Source organism: Notechis scutatus, chromosome Z (assembly GCF_049901735.1).
Source record: "Notechis scutatus isolate UNSWTSFEM ecotype Mainland chromosome Z, rNotScu1.2, whole genome shotgun sequence".
NCBI classification, from domain to species: domain Eukaryota; kingdom Metazoa; phylum Chordata; class Lepidosauria; order Squamata; family Elapidae; genus Notechis; species Notechis scutatus.
Window position 1 is genome coordinate 94,023,739 of NC_142025.1, and position 20,532 is coordinate 94,044,270.

The following is a 20,532-nucleotide window of genomic DNA, read 5'->3' on the forward strand; positions in this document are numbered from 1 at the left end:
CAGTAATATGATAAACAGCAACAAGTATGTGATAAACAGCACCCTCCTTACTCCCAAATTCTGTGGTTTCGGGGAAATGGATAGGAATAAGTTTGTCTTTGCTCCTTCATATTTTAAATGTTTTGCTGTCAACAAATATCCCATGAATCTGATCAATGGAAGATTATTGACCAACAAAAAGAAGTCATTCTCATAATAGCTGATTGTGCTATGGAATTCTCTGCACCAATATCCCATGGGGCTGATAACAAGTTTAACTTTAAAATTAGGTTAGACAAAACCTTAATGAGTTCAGATTATTTCTGATCTTGGGGACATTTGCTGAAGAACCTAAACAGAAAAACGCTTTAGATTAGGACTTCCGGTTTGAAGGGCTTCGGCGACAGACAGGAATCCACGATCGTGCGCGGTTTCTGCCTGGGCTCGCTGCTGGAGTGCCCGAGCCGGCTGGTTTGAGGCTAAGCCACCCGTAGAGGTGGTGAAGGGGAGACTGCCAGCAGGGTCGGGGGAGCCGCATCTCTCCTCAGCTGGCCATTACTCCCTTTCCCGAAGGCAGTAGGAGGCGGTGGTCAGAAATGGCCACCTCAAAGAAGAACTCAACCAGAAAGAGCGTGCAGGAGGAAGATAAGAAGTGAAAGTTTTGGCTGACCAGGCTAAGTTGAAAAAGCAACAACTAAGGTACCCTGGAATTTAAATTTTACAAGAAATAACATCGCTCCCAAAGAAGAGTCGGAAGCAGCGAAAGAAAGTGAAAGGGAAAGGTTTGGCTTTTTTTTCTCTTCTCTCTCCTTCCTTATATTGACAATTAAGAATAAGAAATTGGAAAAATCCACTTTGGCATCAATAGGCAATTAAGCTGAAAATATAACTAAATGCCAAAGGGACAATAAAGATTTCTGGACATTAAAAACTTTTTCTTCTATAAGCAGGAAGGGAGAGAAAAAGAATAAGGGCAGGATCTGGAAGAGGGAGGAGACTGCCTGGACTTTAAAAGAATCTAAAGTAAAATTTCAATAAGACTTCTAAAAGATACATTTTAACTGAAACTTTGCAACTAAATAGTAACCCCAGGAAGAGAATGTGGAAAGAAAAAAGAAAGAGCAAAAAGAAACAGCTTGTGTGTATTTGGATTACTTGGTGACTTTTGGATTTTTGGTTATTATATTTGAATGATTAAAATCAATCGGGTGGTTGTTTAAAAATTTCTACAATGGCATCACTTTTGGATGAATTGAAAATGGAACTTAAAAGTACAAAGAAGATGCACAAGAAGGGAAGAGTTCTTTTGGCTTCGTTTTTCAATTCTTAGAAATGGAGATTTGGAACTATGAGAAACAACAAGAAAAGACTGCAAAACAAGAAGACTGGGACAAAGAAGAAGCCATCTTTAATGAACAAGTAACTCTATGTGGGGAAGAAAAAGGAAAGGGGGGAAAGAGGATGGAGAATTTAAGACTTAAAAAAACAACCAAAGAAAAGAAAAATAATTCAAAAAAATAAGTATAATACTGGAAAGCAACAGAAAAGGGGAATACAGAAGAGGGAAATAGAGGTAGAGACAAAGGGGTAAAAAGGGAGAGAGAAGAAGAGAGGGAAGAAGGAAAGGAAAAGAAGTTACAAAGGTCCGGAGCAAGATATAAAGAAACAGGACCTATTTAGAGATAATGGGTGAAAATCTAATTGAAAGGGGGATTCTGTAAAGGTACATGAGATTGTGTTGTTATATTTGTAATAGAAATAACTTTAGAAAAGTGGAAACAACATATGATTAGAATGAGGGATAGAATGGTTAGTGAAATGTTTGTGAATAAAGTAAATGAAATAAAATAAATGAGAAAATTGAATTAGGAAGGAATGGGAACATTTTAATTAGTCAATGTTTTATAAAATATAAGTGAAGGGGGGGGAATTGACTATGGAAAGTTTATAATTGTTCCCATAAAAGTATGATATTTAATTGAAAAGTAACGTGAAAAATGTTAAGACTTTAATGAATATTAATATTAATGATAAAATTGAATTGGAATGGAATGTTTATAATTTTATATTTTACATTTATAATTTTTTCTTTTTTGTGTGTGTGTTCAAGAATACTGTGTGTAGTTTAAGAATGTACCAAGCAGAATCCGAATGGAAGTTATGTATTATATTGAGTGTTATAACTTTAGGGGAAAGATATAAAGGCGTCATACTCCAGTCAGTAACTACAGGGGAAATTTTGTTTAATGAGAAAAGATAATAGACAATTGAAACAGGACAGACAAAAATATAAATATAATGATTTGAATTGAGATGAAATAAATAAAATAAAATTGAGGAAATTAAAAGAGGGGAGAAGCCATGTAGAAAATGTAAAATAGTAATAAGATATGGAATAGAATATAAAAATGAGCATGAACCTGAATTTGCGTCTGTACGGAAGAAATGTAACCCAGGATTATGTTGCTTTCAAAAAAGATGTTTTAATTGTATTTCTTTTCTTTTTGTGAAAACTCAAATAAAATTTACAAAAAAAGAAAAGAAAAAGAAAAACGCTTTAGATTCACGTCTCTTTGGCTAGTGTGGGAAAGAAAGTTTGAATGAGATGGGCCTTTGGTGTGATTCATCAAGGCTTTTAGCCTATACAAACTACAGGAATGCTGTGCTGGCTTATACAAGCACAATGAAAATTCAGAGTGTTGAGATTGGCAGGATTTAAATATATTAAGCATTTGTCTGCTCAGATGTGGTTAGAGTTACAAAACTAAGTGGTTCTAATCCTTGCCATTTTAAGTAAACACTTTATTTTGTTGGCAACCTATATATTTTTAGATCAACTTAAGAAGTCCCAAAACTGCAGTGATGCTTTTTGGACTTGAGAGACAAAATTCACAAAACAGAAATTATATTGAATCATAACCTTCAGTCCTCAAAACAGTTTACATTAGTATCCTCTGACTGCACTTCACTAGATTTATTCAACATTTATTATTCTAACTTTATAAGTAAAATAAGCACAAACAATCAAAATTGGTTTCTATATAGAATATGAGATGGTTAGGATTTTGGTAAGGTGTGTACATGGCTGGGAGAAAGAGAAGAAGCTTGTCTTACCATCTCATGTTCTTTTTTTTTGAGTATGTGATTTTCACGCAAAGCTTCAATTTCCATTTCCAGGTCAGTTATTATGATGGTCATATTGTCTAGCTCCTTACGGATGTTTTCAACATCATTTTGCACATTTTGCCGGAGAGCTTTTTCAGCTTCATATCTTAACCAAAGAGAAAAGTAATATAATTGAATGAAAGAGACAACAATTCCATCTTGGGATGGAACCTACAACTTTTAGAACTATGCTTGCTAATGCTTACTATTTCTGTCTCCAAAGCATGTATCTTCCTCCATTTACAAATATATTGACATTCATATTTCACTGAATTTCAATGAATAATTTTCATTTATTGAAAAGTACAGTTATGGAGAAGTTTGCTAATCACATTTGAATACTCTGCTGTGCTGTTTTTCAGAAAGCAAAAGTTGGTCCCAGAGGATTGCTCTCTAACTAATTTGAAATGCAAATTTAATAGACAAATTGGTGAATAAATGGAGGTGAGAAGGTTGGCTGTATTATTTTATTTTGCACATTAGAAGAATAATGATTTCAAAAGTATTGTAAGAGTTGCTTTCCAGACTGATAAGGATTCAGGAGACTGCTATAAATACTTTCTCTCTTATCAGTACAGATACTAGCCTCCTTCCCAGATGTTAGGAAGGCTGATAGAAAAAAAAATCAGAATAATTCCATCTTCACATACATGATGATATACTGGTTCTAAATTGAAAATAGTTCAGTTACACCTCTTTATATCTCAACAGATTGTTGAGAAATTCAGAACTATACTTAGAAAAAAATCACTTTTCATTGTAGGTAGCTGCCAAAGAGCCTGACAAGTATTGTGTGTTATGCTATTATAAAATTCCATTCATATAGAACGTGAAGTACACTTCTCATGACAAATTAATATGATACACTGCAGCAGATGAATATACTGAAAAACACTGCCAGTCAAAATAGATTAGTCTTTGATGATTCTCTAAATCAGGGGTGGGCAAACTACAGCCCGCGGGCCACATCAGCCCGTTGGTCTGTCCAATGCGGCCCGCCCCCTGAAAAAAATCGCTGCCATTGGTCTGTCCAATCCGGCCCGCCCTGAAAAAAAATCGCTGGGCGTGGCGTATTGCCCTGTGCCACATGGCCCCAAAGCTGCAAAACAGTGCGGAGCGATCTAGGGTAGGAAAGAAAAGAAATTTGCAAAGGCCTCGGCTGGGAGTTGAAATCACCTTCGAGTGCGACCTCTCCGAAGGTGAGTCCCCTTGATCCCCCTTTTTTTCCGGGGCTTCCAGGCTTAAACTTTGCAAAGGCAAAGCTTGCAGGCTGGAGCGTCTTCCCGCGAGAGCGTCTTCCACCCGGCGGGCGGGCGGGCTGCTTGAGCCACCTAAAGCTAGGCCGCTGCTGGTGGAGCCTTGCCCTGCCTTGGTGCCCGTTTCCGGCCGGCGGTCCTGCTTAGGCGGCACTTTAAGCCTGCTCCCAGCACCCAAGCAACTTCCCAGCAACTTTCCGCTTCGTTTTAACTCGTGGGCGCTCGCACCTGGCCCCGAGCGGCGCGGGCGGAGTGGAAGCCCGGCGGGCGGGCGGGTAGGCGGGCTGCTTGGAGCGACACGCGCCGGCGCTCGGGCTTCCCTCCGCCGTGCGGCTCAGGGCGAGGCGGCGCCCGTGGGTTAAAAACGCAAGCTTCGAAAGTTGCTAGGAAGTTGCTCGGTTTTCGGGGCTTCCAGGGCTTTGCAAAGGCAAAGTTTGCAGGCTGGAGGCGTCTTCCCACCGAGGCGGGAAGGTTCCGCCCAGCCAGGCGAGGCGGGCTGCTTGGATCGGGCTGCTGTGCGGCTCGGGCGGGCGAGCGCCCGCGAGTTAAAAGCGAAGCTGAAAGTTGCTGGGAAGTTGCTCGGATTTCCGGGGCTTCCAGGCTTAAACTTTGCTCGGGCGGCACTTTAAAGCCTGCTCCCAGCACCCGAGCAACTTCCCAGCAACTTTCGGCTTCCTTTTAACTCGCGGGCGCTCGCGCCTGGCCCCGAGCCGTGCATCAGAGGAAGCCCGGCGGGCAGGCGGGCTGCTTGGAGGAGGCGACCGGCGGTGCTCCGGCAGCAGCAACAGGCAGTTTCGCCTGGGCTCCGCTCAGGTGTCCGGCTGGGGCTGTCAGGAGTTGCTACCGCCGGCGCAGCTCCGTGCGGCTCCAGTCCCGCGTTGCCTTGGGAAGGAAAAGGCAAAACCAGGAGCCGCTGAGCCTGAGCCTCCAGTGCCGCTGCTCCCGTTGCAAAGCACCGCCCGCTGCTCTTCCTTTTTGCCTTTCCCTTCCCGAGGCAACGTGGGACTGGAGCTGCGCGGAGCGCGCGCCGCGTGTAGCAACTCCTGACTCAGGGGGCCTCCGAGGGGAGGGAAAGGGGAGAAGAGGGGGAAGGGTGGGGGGCGATTCCCAAAAATCTTGTGCTGACCCGCCCGTCTGTCAAATTTTAAAAGTCAATGCGGCCCCGAGCCAAAAAGTTTGCCCACCCCTGCTCTAAATGTTTAATATTTGTCATGCAAATAAATTGGGAATTGTGGAAATTATGGCAATAGAGTCCAAAACAACAGGACTACATAAAGTAGAGAAAGGTTCACACAGTGCTGAACTAGAGGAGTCAATGTTTGAGTGAGCATAGGACATAATTTTGTGCTCTTGTCATTTGATCTGGACAGGTCAGCACAGTGTTACCTTGTACAACTTTCATCGCATTGAAATTAACTAAATTGTATTAATGTTAACTATTTGCACACTAATATTAGCTTGAGGAAAATGTAAGACAATTTTTTGATAGATCCATTAAAGAAGCTGCTTGAAGTCAATTTGCCTATAGAAATTGATGATGTCTAGGCACAGAATTTTATTCAAGGTATGGGTCTAGAAGAATGCATGTAATTCATGATACATTTTGTATTAAAAGCAAACGTTGGCTGAACATCCAGGCAAATTCTATCCAATTGTTTAGTGACACAACAAATTCTTAGGAGATCGGTGGGCTCTTCTATATAGAGAGCAAGGTTGGAGGGTCATTTCTCAAAGATATAACAATAATCCTAAATTTCAGAACCTTCATAGACAGGTGATGGACTAGATAACTCCAAACTTTCTTCCAAATTTATGTTCACATATATGTGAATTTCATTGTATATATACTGGGTATATATGTACAATAAACAATTCAGTTCAATAACCTATTTATTTGAAGACTGGCCTCACATAGTAAATGTCATTATACATTAACCAAAAGGGCTGTACTTGTGTATCAGGACAAGCCAGAAAAAAAGAGGACAAAACAGAAACAAAAAGAAAAGGAATGGCATGTTGTGCAATTGTAAGCATGTTTTTAATTGACTTGTCTAAGCATATTGTGTAAATCTAACCTATGGTTGTATGATTCTCAAGTATATCATCTTCATGGTGTCAACATGTTTATAATGATGTTCCACCTTAAACAAGCAGTCATTAACTTGTTTTAAGAAAAGAGGAAATGAGAAAAGCAGGCAATTTGTGTTGCCTATATAATTCCTGACATCTCCCCTGGAGTCCAGAAAAGACAGCACAATAGTTCAAAACATCCGTCTTCATCATCTATATATCACTTGCTAGTGAGTAAGAGGCAAAGAGAGAATCAATTAAGGTACTTCTCAAACCAATATTTTGTTCCAGAGCAGCATATTTGCTGGCCACTAACCTTTTATCTCTTGGAATGTAATGTAATATCAAACAACAGATGGTATAACTTATAATGTCCATTGTGATTTTAATCAAATTCAATCTCTTGAAGCATAAATTAATCTTTTTAGTTATATTTGGATTGTTAAGAATTTTTGTCTGCTTCCAAAATAGACGAGAAGCTCAAGAAAAGACTTACTTGAGCCTGAAATCCTCTGTTGCCATTTTGGCATTGTCAATCTGTAGAACAAGGCCTGCATTGGTAACCCGTCCAGTCTCAATCTGTAAATGACAAAATATTAATCTTACTGTAGAGGTAGACTAAAAGTTTCATGATTTGTTGTTTTGGTAGGCTAAGAAAACTATAGTTACTTTTTCACCTCTGGAATGCATTTGTGGGTTTATTTAGTCACTGAATTAGCCCAGTCCTTGATTTTGCAAAATACACTGAACCAAAGTATAACCAAATCAGCTGGATGTGCCAAACATGGCTAGCCATAAAATAAACATGTTAAAATTAATTAAATTGCACATTGTGCCAATATAGTCATTAGGTTTTTAATTGAATTTATTGTGCACTGCTGCACATAACCATATCAATATTAAACTACAATCAATATTTTCTCAATTTTCTATTAAAATGAAAAAAAATGAGAAATTTTTACAAGAAAATATTACTTGCTTAGAGTTTGAAACTCAAAATGCAAAGCTGGGATGTATTAGCTTTTCAGCACCTCTTGTTTTGCTTTTGGTTGGCTTCAGATGTGAATGTTCTTCTTCCAGCTGTCAAATATTCATTATAATTTCAAGGTAAACATATTAATTACAATTGCATAATATTATATTCCACCATAAGAACAGATGAAAGAAAGCTGGCAAGCAACTGCTAATGTTCGGTTGTGATTGGAATGTGATGAACATTAAGAAATTAAGAATGTTCATGTTTTATGAATACTTCTCCCTAATAGATATTTTATTCATTTCAACTTTTCTAGCATGTGATGCATATATGCTTTTCAATAACCTATTTTTCCACTGAAGAGCTTTGTCACAAAATTCAGTAAAGCACAAATAAGAAAGCATAGCTATACATATTCCAATAATTGATTGTAATTTCAAATATGTTCAAACTTGTGTACTGATTTGTGAAACACATGCTGGATAATTCATATTAAAATGGAAATTGATACAAGATTTGAGAAGGATTTGTGAAGGATCAAAAGATGGAGAACTCTAGGCCTGTTGATGAGAAGAGATATAAGGAAAAAATTACCCTTCTAATTTTAGTCAAGCCATAATCCTGAAAGCAATAGCAGTAACCAAGAGGAATATTGGAAAGCAGGTGAAACACTGAGCACTGGGATAGCAGTGGCAGCAATGTTAGAGGCATCTGCAGGGTTGGGTTAGAGTACCAAAATGGGGCAAAAGCATTGCTGTCACAATATAAGCTGCAATCCTCTTACTACATCATTGTGATGCTGCAAGTAACTATGAAAGGGTTATGATATTTGGATTAAAAAAAACCATAATATCTTGTCCCAAATTTACATATAGCAAAACTCCTGACTATCGGTAGTCTGTGAGTGCTAAAATAATAATGAAAATGAAAAAAAATATTTTTAAATGACCTAAAGGAGATAATCAGAAAATTTATTAGTTTTAAAGTTCAATATATTGCAAGATTTCAGCTGCGGGCATAAACGTTTCATAACATTTAATTGTCTGCTGAGATTGTAGTCCTATGAATCTCTTTTTTAAAAAAAAAATGTGTTAAAATTTATTTTTAAAATCCTGTGGATGTTTCCTGGCAGAATAGCAAATGTGACACACTTACAGGGGCTGTATTAGAAACCCCTGCATTATAATGATTCTCAAAGGCTTTCAATAACTACCCTGTTTCTCCAACAATACGGCCTCCCCCAATAGGAAGTCCCAGCATGTTTTATAGGCATGAAATGAAATTAAGCCCCTCCCCCCAAATTAAGGCCTATATTAAAACATGCGAAATGGGGGGAATGGTGGGGGGGCTTGCCATTAGAAAGTACTTTTGTTGTACACCCGGATATGGTGCTGCTTGCGTTGACCCCGATACGAAGTGCCCCACCAATGCCGAGGTCAACATCCAAGCCATCGCTGCCCGCCCGCCCAAAGATGCAAGGGGGGGGATTAAGTCACCCCCAAAAAGACAGCCTAGCCATTTTGGGGGGGCTCAAAAAAAAATAAGACCCGGACTTATTATATGAGAAACACGGTATATATTATGTCTACAAAAGGAAAAGCTTGAATTTCTAGTTATATAAATTATGGGTAAGAATAGAAGTTACCCTTTACTGAAAGCATTCTCAAAAGACAATAGATTTAAAAGAATCTACTGGAAATACATTCACCAAACAGGAAAGATACTTTAGATAGGCAAGATACTCCTCCATATAGGTATATATAATGATTAATATTGGTTCAGAAATGAGGTTAGTAATATTTAATTCAAAGCCTGATATACTATGAATAAAAAGAGGTGGCAACTGTAACCTTAAAATCTATATTTTTTGGATCCCAGGTTGAAGAAACATCTTTTTTTTTTAACTTAGGCTTCTGATAGCATGACATATAGCAAATCATACTAGATGAAATTCCTTAACCTAAATATCAAGTTCTTATGTTTGCTGCACTGACATACATATGAATGGTGTTAAAGGCTCACTTCAGCTGTTTATCTTTTTCTCATCCTAATACCATACATATTGCCACAACAACAACAAAAACTGCTTAGGAAATATTTCCAATGGAATTAAACAAAGCCAAGGATTTTAGAGGTCTTTCCTCTTGCTCTTATCCTTCCCTTGACTGACAGGGTCATTAACCATTTTGACCTGGAGAAACTTCTTTCAGATACCCAGATGGAAACAAAACTCATCATGAATCATGTCAAAAGGAAATTGGGTGGTGTTATGATTATGGGTGGTTTAGAGTGATGTTGAGACAATATCTTGCCAAACACCTATTATGTAAATCCTCTGTGATGTGCCAGAGGAAGCTGAAAATCCTTTCAAGAGTATATTGAAAGGTGAATATCTTCTTAAGCCAAAATGACTCATTAACATGGAAATCTTGATTCACAGAACTCTGTCCCGGATGAATTAAATTCCTTACTTCCATTAGTGTGTTTGTGATGGACTGTTTATCCATTAATTCAGATTCCCTTCCCAGAATCACAGTAGAAGAAGGTACTGTACATTGTCATATCACAGATTCTATCCACAACACTACCAAACACAAATATGCTAATATTTGAAAAGGTGGATGTGCAATTGTTTCTTGCACCTGTCATATCAGCAGATGTAAGACTAAGTGTAGGCTATAGGCCCAGAAATAGGCCAAGTCTTGGGTGTATCAATTTTTCTGGAATTGTTTCTTAGTATTTCCTCCAGGAAATTCACTGTGTAGCAAACAGGAAGGGTCTATATCAGGGGTGGGATTCTACAGGTTTGCACCTATTTGCTAGAAGCGGTTGTTAACATTCTAAGCAGTTAGGAGAACCAGTTGTTAGAAAAATTACTGGCCTAATCCTGTAAGGAAAGCAGGAAGGAAACATTCTGGTGTTGCTTACTGAAACTGCCTCTCCGTTAACCTTTATTTCATTCTTGGCAGGACTAGACTTCCTGTCTCAAGAACTTCTCTGGAGTTTTTTCCCCTTCCTTTGGTGGTACTCTGCTTGTGTGGAGTGACCATTCAAAGTTACAATGGCACTGAAAAAAGTGACTTATGACCATTTTTCACACTTATGACTATTGCAGCATCACCACAGTCACGAGAGGCCAGGCGAGGAGATGCATGCCTCGATGTGAGTGATGTTGAGTTGGCCATGCCCAGCTAGTCACATGACCACCAAGCCACGCTCACCAACTAAACCATGCCCACAGAACCAGTTGTTAAAAAAAATTGAATCCCACCCCTGGTCTATATTGACATTCAGTCAAGGAAAGACAGAAACTATCCTATTTAAGTAATATGATTAAGTTTATGATGAAACAAAAATGAGTTTTTACAGCTAGGATGTCCAGAGCATATATTTACTGGCTCATGACCGAAAGAGTGGTAGGAATGGAATAAAGGCAAATTAATTTTTGAGAACTTCTGCATCATGTGCATTCAGTTTGGTTTGCAGGGGTGTATAGAAGCCACAAAGCACATCTACATAATGAATGAATGAATTGATTGATAACTGCATTATTAATTATTTATGGACCATCCAGTCATTTTTCACTCTTAGCAATCATATAGATTCTTATGACAGGCCTATTATACTATTGCCACTGAAGCATATTCTGTGCACCTTGTTGCTGGTCATCCCTTTCCCTTCCACTACAGAAAAATTGTCATCATTTATAGTCATCATGACTAAGCAAGGAATGTCAAGAAAGGGAGATTTACAACTGGAAATGTTTTTTTTCCTTGGTTCTGGTCCTTGACACTGGATGCATTTTCTATGTCCTGAAAATTATTCTAGGGTTTCCCCAACTTGAAGCTGAAGCAATGTCCAGCCCTCTTCAATATTAGGCAACCTTTTTGAATCAATGGACACAGTGAAAAATTTAGATGAGATTGTAGGCATTCTCATTAAATGAGTGCCAAGATGGGTATAGCTATTCAAAAACTTTCATTTATCAGACAGTAAAGAATTGTTTTCCACTATCCTCACTAGCTTCCCGCCCCCATAGTCTTGACATTTTTTTGTACTTTTCTAGATAAAATAATGGGTTGCTTTAATTTTATGGATGTCTATGGAACCAATTGGCAACCCAAGGGATTTTTTAAAATTATGCTGATCTAATTATGGCTTGGTAATGTTGCCACAAAAGATACAGTGGAACATTGAGTCACAAATGCTCCTGTTTGCGACCAAATCAGGTGGCGAACTAAAAATCCACCCAATTTTTGAATCGGGTCACAATTCAAAAATCAGGTGGTGAACAAAATCAGCAGGGAAAGTTTCACTTTCAGCATCATTTTTTTTTACTGTGCACATGCACAGTCAATCATGCTTCCGGACATGACCAAATCAGGTTGCAACCGGAATCCAGGAATGGATTATGGTCATGACCCAAGGTTCCACTGTATCTACATTGTCTTGGTATGTATGGGCACTATTTTTCCTATCCAGTTCTAATCCCATCACATTAAAAAAAAAGATAAGGGAATATCATTATGTAGTTGGAATTATTTAGTCCTGGGTGCAATGTTGCTGAAATTCATGTTTCAAAATGTTTTCAAATGACTTCTGTTTTACCTTTCTACTCCTCATTACTAAACTGCAACTTTATGCAAAGACCAACTCATCAGACACAATAAAGTGAAGTTAAAAGTCATTATTCTAATTAATTATAGAGATTATTACCTAGCTGAAGAAAGTTTTGCTACAAATCTTATTAGACCTGAGCTTGGATATATGAGAGGATATAAAGAGTTATATATGTTTCCTATCATTTTTTGTGAGAACAAGGACTCCTTTTTAATTATAAGGATGTCAGACAGTTGCAGGAAAAGTTCCTGTATGTGATTGCTATACTTAGACTCCATTTGCCTCTCAAATATTCATTTTGGGAATGTCATTTACCTTTGTTAAGAAAGGCATTTGAAAACATTTTCAAAAATAATTTTCTTGTTATCAGTTGTTATAATTTGCTTAGTTCCGTGTAACAAAAATATTAAGAACAAAGTATACAGCACATTAAAAAAATTGTCCCCTTCCAAACTATATGCTTGTCTATTCACAAATTCTGCAAAGTCTGATAAGATTTTTCAAAACTTCTGTGATGTAAGAATAAACAGATCTGTCAGTGTCGGTTTTGCTAAGGTTCTCGTTTCTTTGGCATAAAGTTCATGTCCACATACGTTATGGTTGGTTTTACCAAAATGTGCAAGATCATTTGTATGTGTTTTCATGTGCTCCCAAGATACAAATTTCACATCCTTTTTTTTTTTTAATGTTGAAAGCATTGCATTTTTGTACTGCATTCTTCCAATTATTTTAGATCCAGGAAGCATGAATGATGTTGGTGGGTATTACAGTAATTCAACCTCATTTTTTCTTCTTGACTAATGCTGAGTGAATTAAATGGTATATGAAAGTCCTCGCACCTTAAACACTTCATTTTAGCCATGTTTTTTAAAACTGTTTCACATTACAAAGAAGCAGTGTGTTCAGGAGAACAGACACATCATATATATGCATATAAAAACAGAGACAGAACAGCCCTAAATCAAAGACAGAGAGCAGTGACAAATGGCAGATGAATGACTACTAAAAAAAGAAAAAGGATATCCCAGAATCAGTGAATAGGGAGAAGCAATAATAACATGGATGAACAATAATGGTAATCCTTTGACTTATTATTGAATCACAGAAGAAGGGATTCATTTTTATTAATAGAATACCATTCAAATTAGGTTGGCGCTCATTTGATGAAATGTCTTCCCATCTGTAACATCCCTAATATAGATAACTATTGGACTTGAGCTTGGAGATAAATGAAGATACAACAGCTAACAATAGTTAGCAGCTCTGACAATTTCACTGTGGCATTTAGTTTCCAGTGAAGAAGGATTTTTTTTTTAAATAGAGGAACATTTAGTTTTGAAGTATGCAGCAATTTGTTTCAGATGTATGTTTGTGCTACATTCAGAACAAGAGGTAACAATAGTGCAAAGAAATAAACAAACTGAGGCAAAGGCAGGGAGAGAGTATTACAAAGAGAGAGTTAAAAATGTTGCAGCCATGAAAAAACTATCTGTTCTTTTTTTTACCGGCATTGCAACATCTTTGGGCCAAAGACAAGATGGACCTTCTCCGTATTAAAGCTGCTCAGAACTGCAGCTATATCTTATGTCAACTATAGTGATGGACTAAGATTTCCCTCTTCACCAAAAAACTACTAATTAGTTCAGGGGTGCAAAGCATCACCACTACTTCTCTGCCCTCCAACCATCATCTGCATTTCCTGTTCACTCTGGCATCTGACACCTGATGCAGCTAATAATTATGCCTGCCTTGTGGTGGTGAGACCTGTAAAACAATGCTCAACTTTCCAGTGATGATTTAAAGAATCAATTTTTTTCTGTGTTTTCTCAACACAGCTTGCTAATATAATGAATTGAGCAAGATAATTTCCAGTGCAATACATTTCATCCACAGGAATGCTTTTTAATTTTCCTGGAATGTTTCACTACAGTTTATCATACAGGTTGTTTGCTCAAGACTCTATTCAGGCATTATGCGTATTTGAATATGGCTAATATGGATGTCGCTGAATGTATGTATTCCATCACAGTTTTCACAAACACAGTGAAGAGTGAGTGAAGAGATCTGCGGTGGGCTTCTACTTGTATTATGAATAAGCAAAAGACAGGAAGTGAAATGTGTCCTATGTCCTCAGCCATAAAAGCCCTACAGCCTCATCTGCCTTTGCCTCTAATCAATAAATCAGCATAATTAGCTGACCAGTAGAAAACAAATCATTACTTATGGTTTATGTTGTTCAAAATCATTGGATTCTTGCAATGGGAAACAAGCAATAGTCAAAGAGAGGGTTATGGGTCTTTCCCATAATCTCAGAGAATCTGCTTCAGATCACTAATTTGGGAAATGGTCCATCTTTCTTTTTCTCACACTAGTCTTATTTAAAACTACTAGAAGGGAATGGGATTTTAAAAAAAAAAATCAATGGATGAGTACATACTGAGATTTCATTGTCCCTGACCTTGTCAACCTTCAAAAAGACTTTGAAGACCCAAATGTCTCCTCTATTGGGAAATTAGATTGGCTCATCCTTGAGTGTAGGTGCTTATGCTTCTAGTGCAGAAGAAGAAAACACTTTATTGATTTAGTCAATCAACTGTATCACAAATATAAAACTGGTATAAAAATGCAAATAGATAACAAAGGAAACAAAATTTCATGCCCTTATTCAGTGATTTACTTTTATTAATTGACTTTTTTTCTCATTGTTGGATATTTTGACTTGGTTTATGGTGGTATGTTGCCTGGAGTTTCAAGTTTATGAACTGGACAAATATGTACATCATTCATTAAAACATCTGTGTATGTGTGTGTATATGCATTTGCATGTATGTGTGTGTGTGCATATTTATTTTCATAAAAAAAAAAGCTTTTTAAACTCTGTATAACTTCTGTTTTAATATTTTTTGGCTCTTTACTTCTTTATTGTTTGTATCTCACCTTACTTACATTGTTCTATGATCATAAAATTTGATTGACTGCATACCTGCATGTCTACATTTACACTCTCTGACCTATTAACTGATCAGTATCAGGGGCCAAACCATGTGCCTAGTCAGCCCTGATCTAAACACAAGCAAAACTGTCTACATAATGCAACTCCACTCTATCAGTGTTCCTGATTATACACTTAGCACGATCTTGATTCTATCCCTCTGTTAATGCAGCCCAGACTGCATTGACTTTTTTGGCAGCTGGATCATATTTAAATGAATAAGGAATAACAATGAAAATAAACCCACCTGAGGTTTCCTCCATTCAGTGTATATTGGGGATAAGGGAGCACAGGCAATCTGCATGGCTTCATTCCTTTTATGTGTTTTCAGAATCCTTCTATCTAGTATAACATATCTAAAGGACAGTGGCTGTTCCATTAACTCATTTTAACAAGGATTTAGAATTCATTCATAAATCTAATCTCAATATTTGTAAAGGAAGTCTATTCTGTAAACCATGATACGAATAGGTCACCTCAGGATTATGTTTTAAAATAGGTACATTCTGTATCAATAACTTAAAGGAAAAAAATAGTAATATTACCTTCTATTTAAAATTCAGCAAATATTTTGAGTGCACTAAGAATGCAAGTGTTTTTTCTTTCTTTGCTCCCATTGCTATTTTTAGAAAAGGTATATAAAACTAAATGCTGCAATTAAATACTAGAAAAAAGATAAATATGAATGTGCTTTTCAGATTGCTGTCCCAGAGTCTAACATCTACATGTAGAACATTATATGAAAAGGTAAACATCTCTGCTCTCAGGAAAAGTAATTAGATGTATAGATTTCAGTCTGTGCTTACACTTAAAAAAAAATTATATTAAGACTTCTTCAGCTTTTGCTCTTCTCTGAATCCACATTTTTGGTGTGTGCAATATTTTATTTTATTGACATCACTTCAGCAAAATAACCCTTGGTTGTAATATTCCAGCGGTTTCTAATTCAGCCAGCTGGGTTGAATCAATCCTTTGGAGAAGAAAATAGAACAGTTGGCATTTCTGCTGACTTACCCTCTCGTGCATGTCTGAGATGTTGTGCTCGTAATCCTTGAAGTCTCGCTGGGTGCCATGAGATCTCTTCTGGTGCCATTCCCGGATGCAGCCCTCCAGCTGTGTGTTGGCTTCCTCCAAAGATCGTACTTTTTCTAAGTAGGAAGCCAAGCGGTCATTCAGCTCCTGCATGGTCCGCTTTTCGTTCCCACCCATGAAGAGGTTTCCCTGACTCCCACTGAAGGCTCCCCAGCTTGTCTCAGCAGGAGAAGCCAGCCAGATAGGGCTTCCAAAGGACAGAGGCATGGGAAGACTGCTGCTTACTCCATGGAAATTGGAAGTTCTGTAGCAATCCCCTATAGGCTGCAGGAGGCATCCTGAGGGTCCTCCAAGGTAGCCAGAGGAAAGGTGGTAGAAGCCATGGCCAGAATTCATCCTGATGTCAAGTTGAGACCTGGTTGTACTACCAGCACTTCTGTCTTTTTCCCTCTCTCTTTTTGACTCACCGGCACTGCCTGAGAAATGTCTCAACCTTCCTGAAGCACTTATAAAGCCTTTCCCTGTGGGAGTTTCCTCATTAAGTGGCTATGCCAACAAGGATTGTGTCATCACCAGCTATGTTGTTTCCTCTTGGTCAATTCTGAAAAGCCTGATTAGCCAGCAAATACAATTGTTGTCATTCTTTGAAAAAGGGACCTAGTAAAAGCTTTCGTTTTTTCTTTCTCTCTCTCTCTCTTGCCTCTTTTTTTCTTCTTCTACTTCTTTCTTTGGCATTTTATCAGCAAGGTGTGGCCAGTGAAGGGAGGGGTATGGTGTAGAACCTAAACAATCCAGCCTCTGCTTCAGGTTTCTTTAAATCACAAGAAAAACAAAAATTACATGATCCTGAAAAGCATTAGTTTTCCTGGTGCCATGCTTTAAGGGACAAAGTTTTTAAACAGCTGCATTTTAAAAACATTTCTCACAGCCCCTCAAAGCACCATCTGTATTAATCAAATTATTATGTAAACACTTACAAGAATAGGCAACTATATAATAAATCTTTAATTGACACATGCACATTCTCTACAGAAGTCTACAAAATTATCCTCTTGATTTACTTGTCTGCATACCATAGGGCCAATTCCAAGTCAGATAAATCAGTGAATACATTGACAGAGTTTTCCCCTCAGTTGGCATTTCCTGCCAGTACTTACTGACAGCAAAAGGAGACATTTTAATTTCTTCCAGAGTAATGTTATAGCCAGGTTTACACAACACGCTACCAAGATGCAATTGCTGCATCCACATTGCATATTTTTTTTAAAACCAGGTAACAATATTATGGCTTGACAGGATGGTTCATTCAATATACAGAAATTCAATATACAGAAATAATGGCTGGCATCTCACATTAGGATGCACTACAAGGTCCAATGTAGCCAGTTGCCCATGTTGAATGAATCCATGAAAAGATAAGTTACACTTTCTTCCATTTTCATCCGTTGCTTTTCTTTGTAGGCTAATTTTTTTAGACTTCAGTCTTAAGTGCGAGGATTGCCACATCAGAAATATTTTGTTAGTTTGAAAGTCATTTGGAGATAAGAATAGTTTTAAAAATATTTTTAAAGTGAAGTAGCTGTAAATGACAGCTTTCTTACTATATGTTGGCTGAGACGAACAAATTAACTAACCAACTAGGCATGGCAATGATCAATCACTATGTACAATATGCTGCATATAAAATTATTAACAAGATAGATAGATAGATAGATAGATAGATAGATAGATAGATCAGAATCTAACATCATCTGCAAGTTTCTTTCCTCTTAAGCATAGCTTTCTATGATATGGCACCCTCCAAATATATTGGACTGCAACTCCCATCATCCTTAATATGCATAGCTATCTGGAGAGATCCAGGCTAAGGGGAACGTGTTCTAATATAATCAAAACTCAGAATCTAGGAATGGAACTAACTACACAGCCAAAAAAAAATCTATGTACAGGTAGTCCTCAACTTTTAGTGACTGTTCAAAGTTACAGTGGCACTGAAAAAAGTGACACTTTTATGACCATTTTTCACGTTTGCAGCATCTCTGGTGACATGTTCAAAATTCAAATGTGTGGCAACTGACACATATTTATGACTGATTGCAGTGTCCTGGAATTATGGGATCATATTTTGCAACCTTCCGACAAGCAAAGTCAATGGGGAAGCCAGATTTACTTAACAACTGTGTCACTAACGTAACAACTGCAATGATTCACTTAACAGCTGTGACAAGAAAGGTTATAACATAGGGTAAAATTCACAACAAATGTCTTGCTTAGCAACATATATTTTGGGCTCAATTATTGTAAGTCGAGGACTATCTGTAGTTAATTTCATTCTCAGGGTCAAATGAGCTGTAAGGTTGAAGCTCTTGGAGCTCATAGCAGACAGTTTTGATTAGGGACACTAATGTGGGAGTGTTCCTACCACTGATAAAGATTACCCACAACCCATTATAAATCATGTAAGGAGAATTTTACCTCCCTACTCTGAATATTTCCTTGCTACAATTTACAGAAAACTGGTACAGCTAGAATTTCTTTATACCTAAGTATGAATTCCAACTCAATAACATTTAAAAGTGTTGGACTACAATTCCCATTATTATTTCTCCTGGATTTTTTTTTATTTAAAATATCAGTTGGTAATTTCTCCCAATTTAGCTTGTCAGCTTGGAAAGAACACTAAAATAAACGTTGTGGTCCTCTTCTCAAAATATTTTCTGAGGAAGTTTATAAATACTCAGCTGATTATAAATTCATCTTAATGTAGTTGCACCCAGGATATGCAAGCATGCATAAGGAAGCATATGTAGCGGGGGAATGACAGCAAGTACACTGATATTGGGCCAGTAAGTAAAAACACAGGACAACTGTAGCACCTGCAGATACTTTTCTGTGATGGCAAAACATTGAAGCTTTAATTCCAGAATCTTCTCTATGATGTTTTCTTCCTGTGCTTTCAAGTATAAGATCCCTGTAATTTTACTTGCGAGTTTTTTTTTCTTTTTGGAAGTGTGATAGAGTCACAACAACAACTTGAAGAAAAATCCCCTGTGGTTTCTAATTATAGAACATGAGAATGGCAGGCTGTGTAGCACCTTGTCTAAACAAATTCTAACTTGTCTTGTCTCATGCTTACAACTGGTCTGTGTTATTGAGAAAGATTGCCAAAATTGTTGATTCTCATGCCATTTTTAGCTAGTCAGTCCCATCAAATTATGGCCTTGACAAATCTGTTTAGTATAGTAGTAGGATCTAATTGCCAATTAGTGATTTCTATAGAGGAAATGTAGCCCAAATCCTTTTTTGGCTTGAGCACAATTGGGCAACTCGCCTTTCACACCTGTCTGGCAAATTAAATGTAGTTAGTTGTTGAGAGGACTGTGTGAAAAGTATCTTACAGAATTCACTACTCACTGTCTGACTCTCTTAGGAAGTCAGGTATGCTAGAATTAGGGCTCTTTGGGCACAACATATTTCCCTGATATTGAGAGACCTGCATTCTCATAAAGGAAATTATTGTGTTGGTGGCTTACTGATTCTTCTGATGTCTATTGCCATAGTTGTTTCTTCCGTAGTCAACTTTTGCTTGGACAGCAAAAAGAAGAAAACCCCAGACAGAATTCTGAGTCAGCAACAAGATCAGGAAGAAAAAAAGGGGGAAGGGAAAAAGGGGTTCAGAGAGTCTCTCATTACCTTGAAATAATCCCTTCTTTCTGCCAAAGTGGAGTATACTCACTTTTTCAGTTAAATGAGCCTGGGAATGCTGAACTGTTACTTTTTAACATTTACTCTCTCTCCCCCTTCCTCCCTAGCATCTGTGTAGCATAGAGCTTATCCTTTTAAGATGGTAGACCTTTTGTGTTTTCAGTTTGTCCTCTTTACCCTCTTTTCTTTCTCCTAGTCTTGCTTTGTAATAAAGAAGAAAAGCTCCCACAGAGTCTCTACAAGTCTCTTCTATCTCACTAGAACCCTTGGCCCCACTTGTTCACCTGCTCTGCCACTTGCATCCAGCCCATACAATCTGTTTCCCTTGCTAACGACTCCAGGCACATTCAAGGGAATCAACAGTTCCAGACCACTTGCCCACCAGGGGTTCAATAAAAGTTTCTAGGATCTCTTAGCCTGTTGTCATGATTATTACATTGATCAATAAAGTCTGTGGACTTCAAATATCACTTTTGCCAACCTAGACTGATTTCAAAATCCCCGTTTGCTCTTTATGGGTCATGTGCATGTTTATGCTCATTATTCTCTTTTCAGAGTAGGTAGCTCCATAATCAGAAGTTATCTTCATGTTTTCTATGATATTCCTTGAAGAAATCACTTAAATGCCTCTTGTGGTCAATAAAAAGCTCTTCTTATTGGAAGAGGCTGTTATAGGAGTCCTAACTGGGCCTGAGGTTGGAGCATTCCATATTGCTGGTATTTTTGTGTCTCATGCT

General features: G+C 37.8%; 1 protein-coding gene across 1 annotated transcript in view; it reads right to left on the reverse strand.

Annotated features, from left to right (window-relative positions):
- Positions 1-16,639, reverse strand: part of KRT23 (keratin 23) — a 29,037-nt gene extending 12,398 nt beyond the window's left edge. The window contains exons 1-3 of the mRNA XM_087948075.1: positions 16,073-16,639; positions 6,967-7,049; positions 3,094-3,250 (exon numbers count right to left, since the gene is read on the reverse strand). Coding sequence (XP_087804201.1) covers positions 3,094-3,250; positions 6,967-7,049; positions 16,073-16,486 — 654 coding nt within the window. The 5' untranslated portion in view covers positions 16,487-16,639. The remainder of the gene's footprint in view (positions 1-3,093; positions 3,251-6,966; positions 7,050-16,072) is intronic.
- Positions 16,640-20,532: the final 3,893 nt, after the last annotated feature.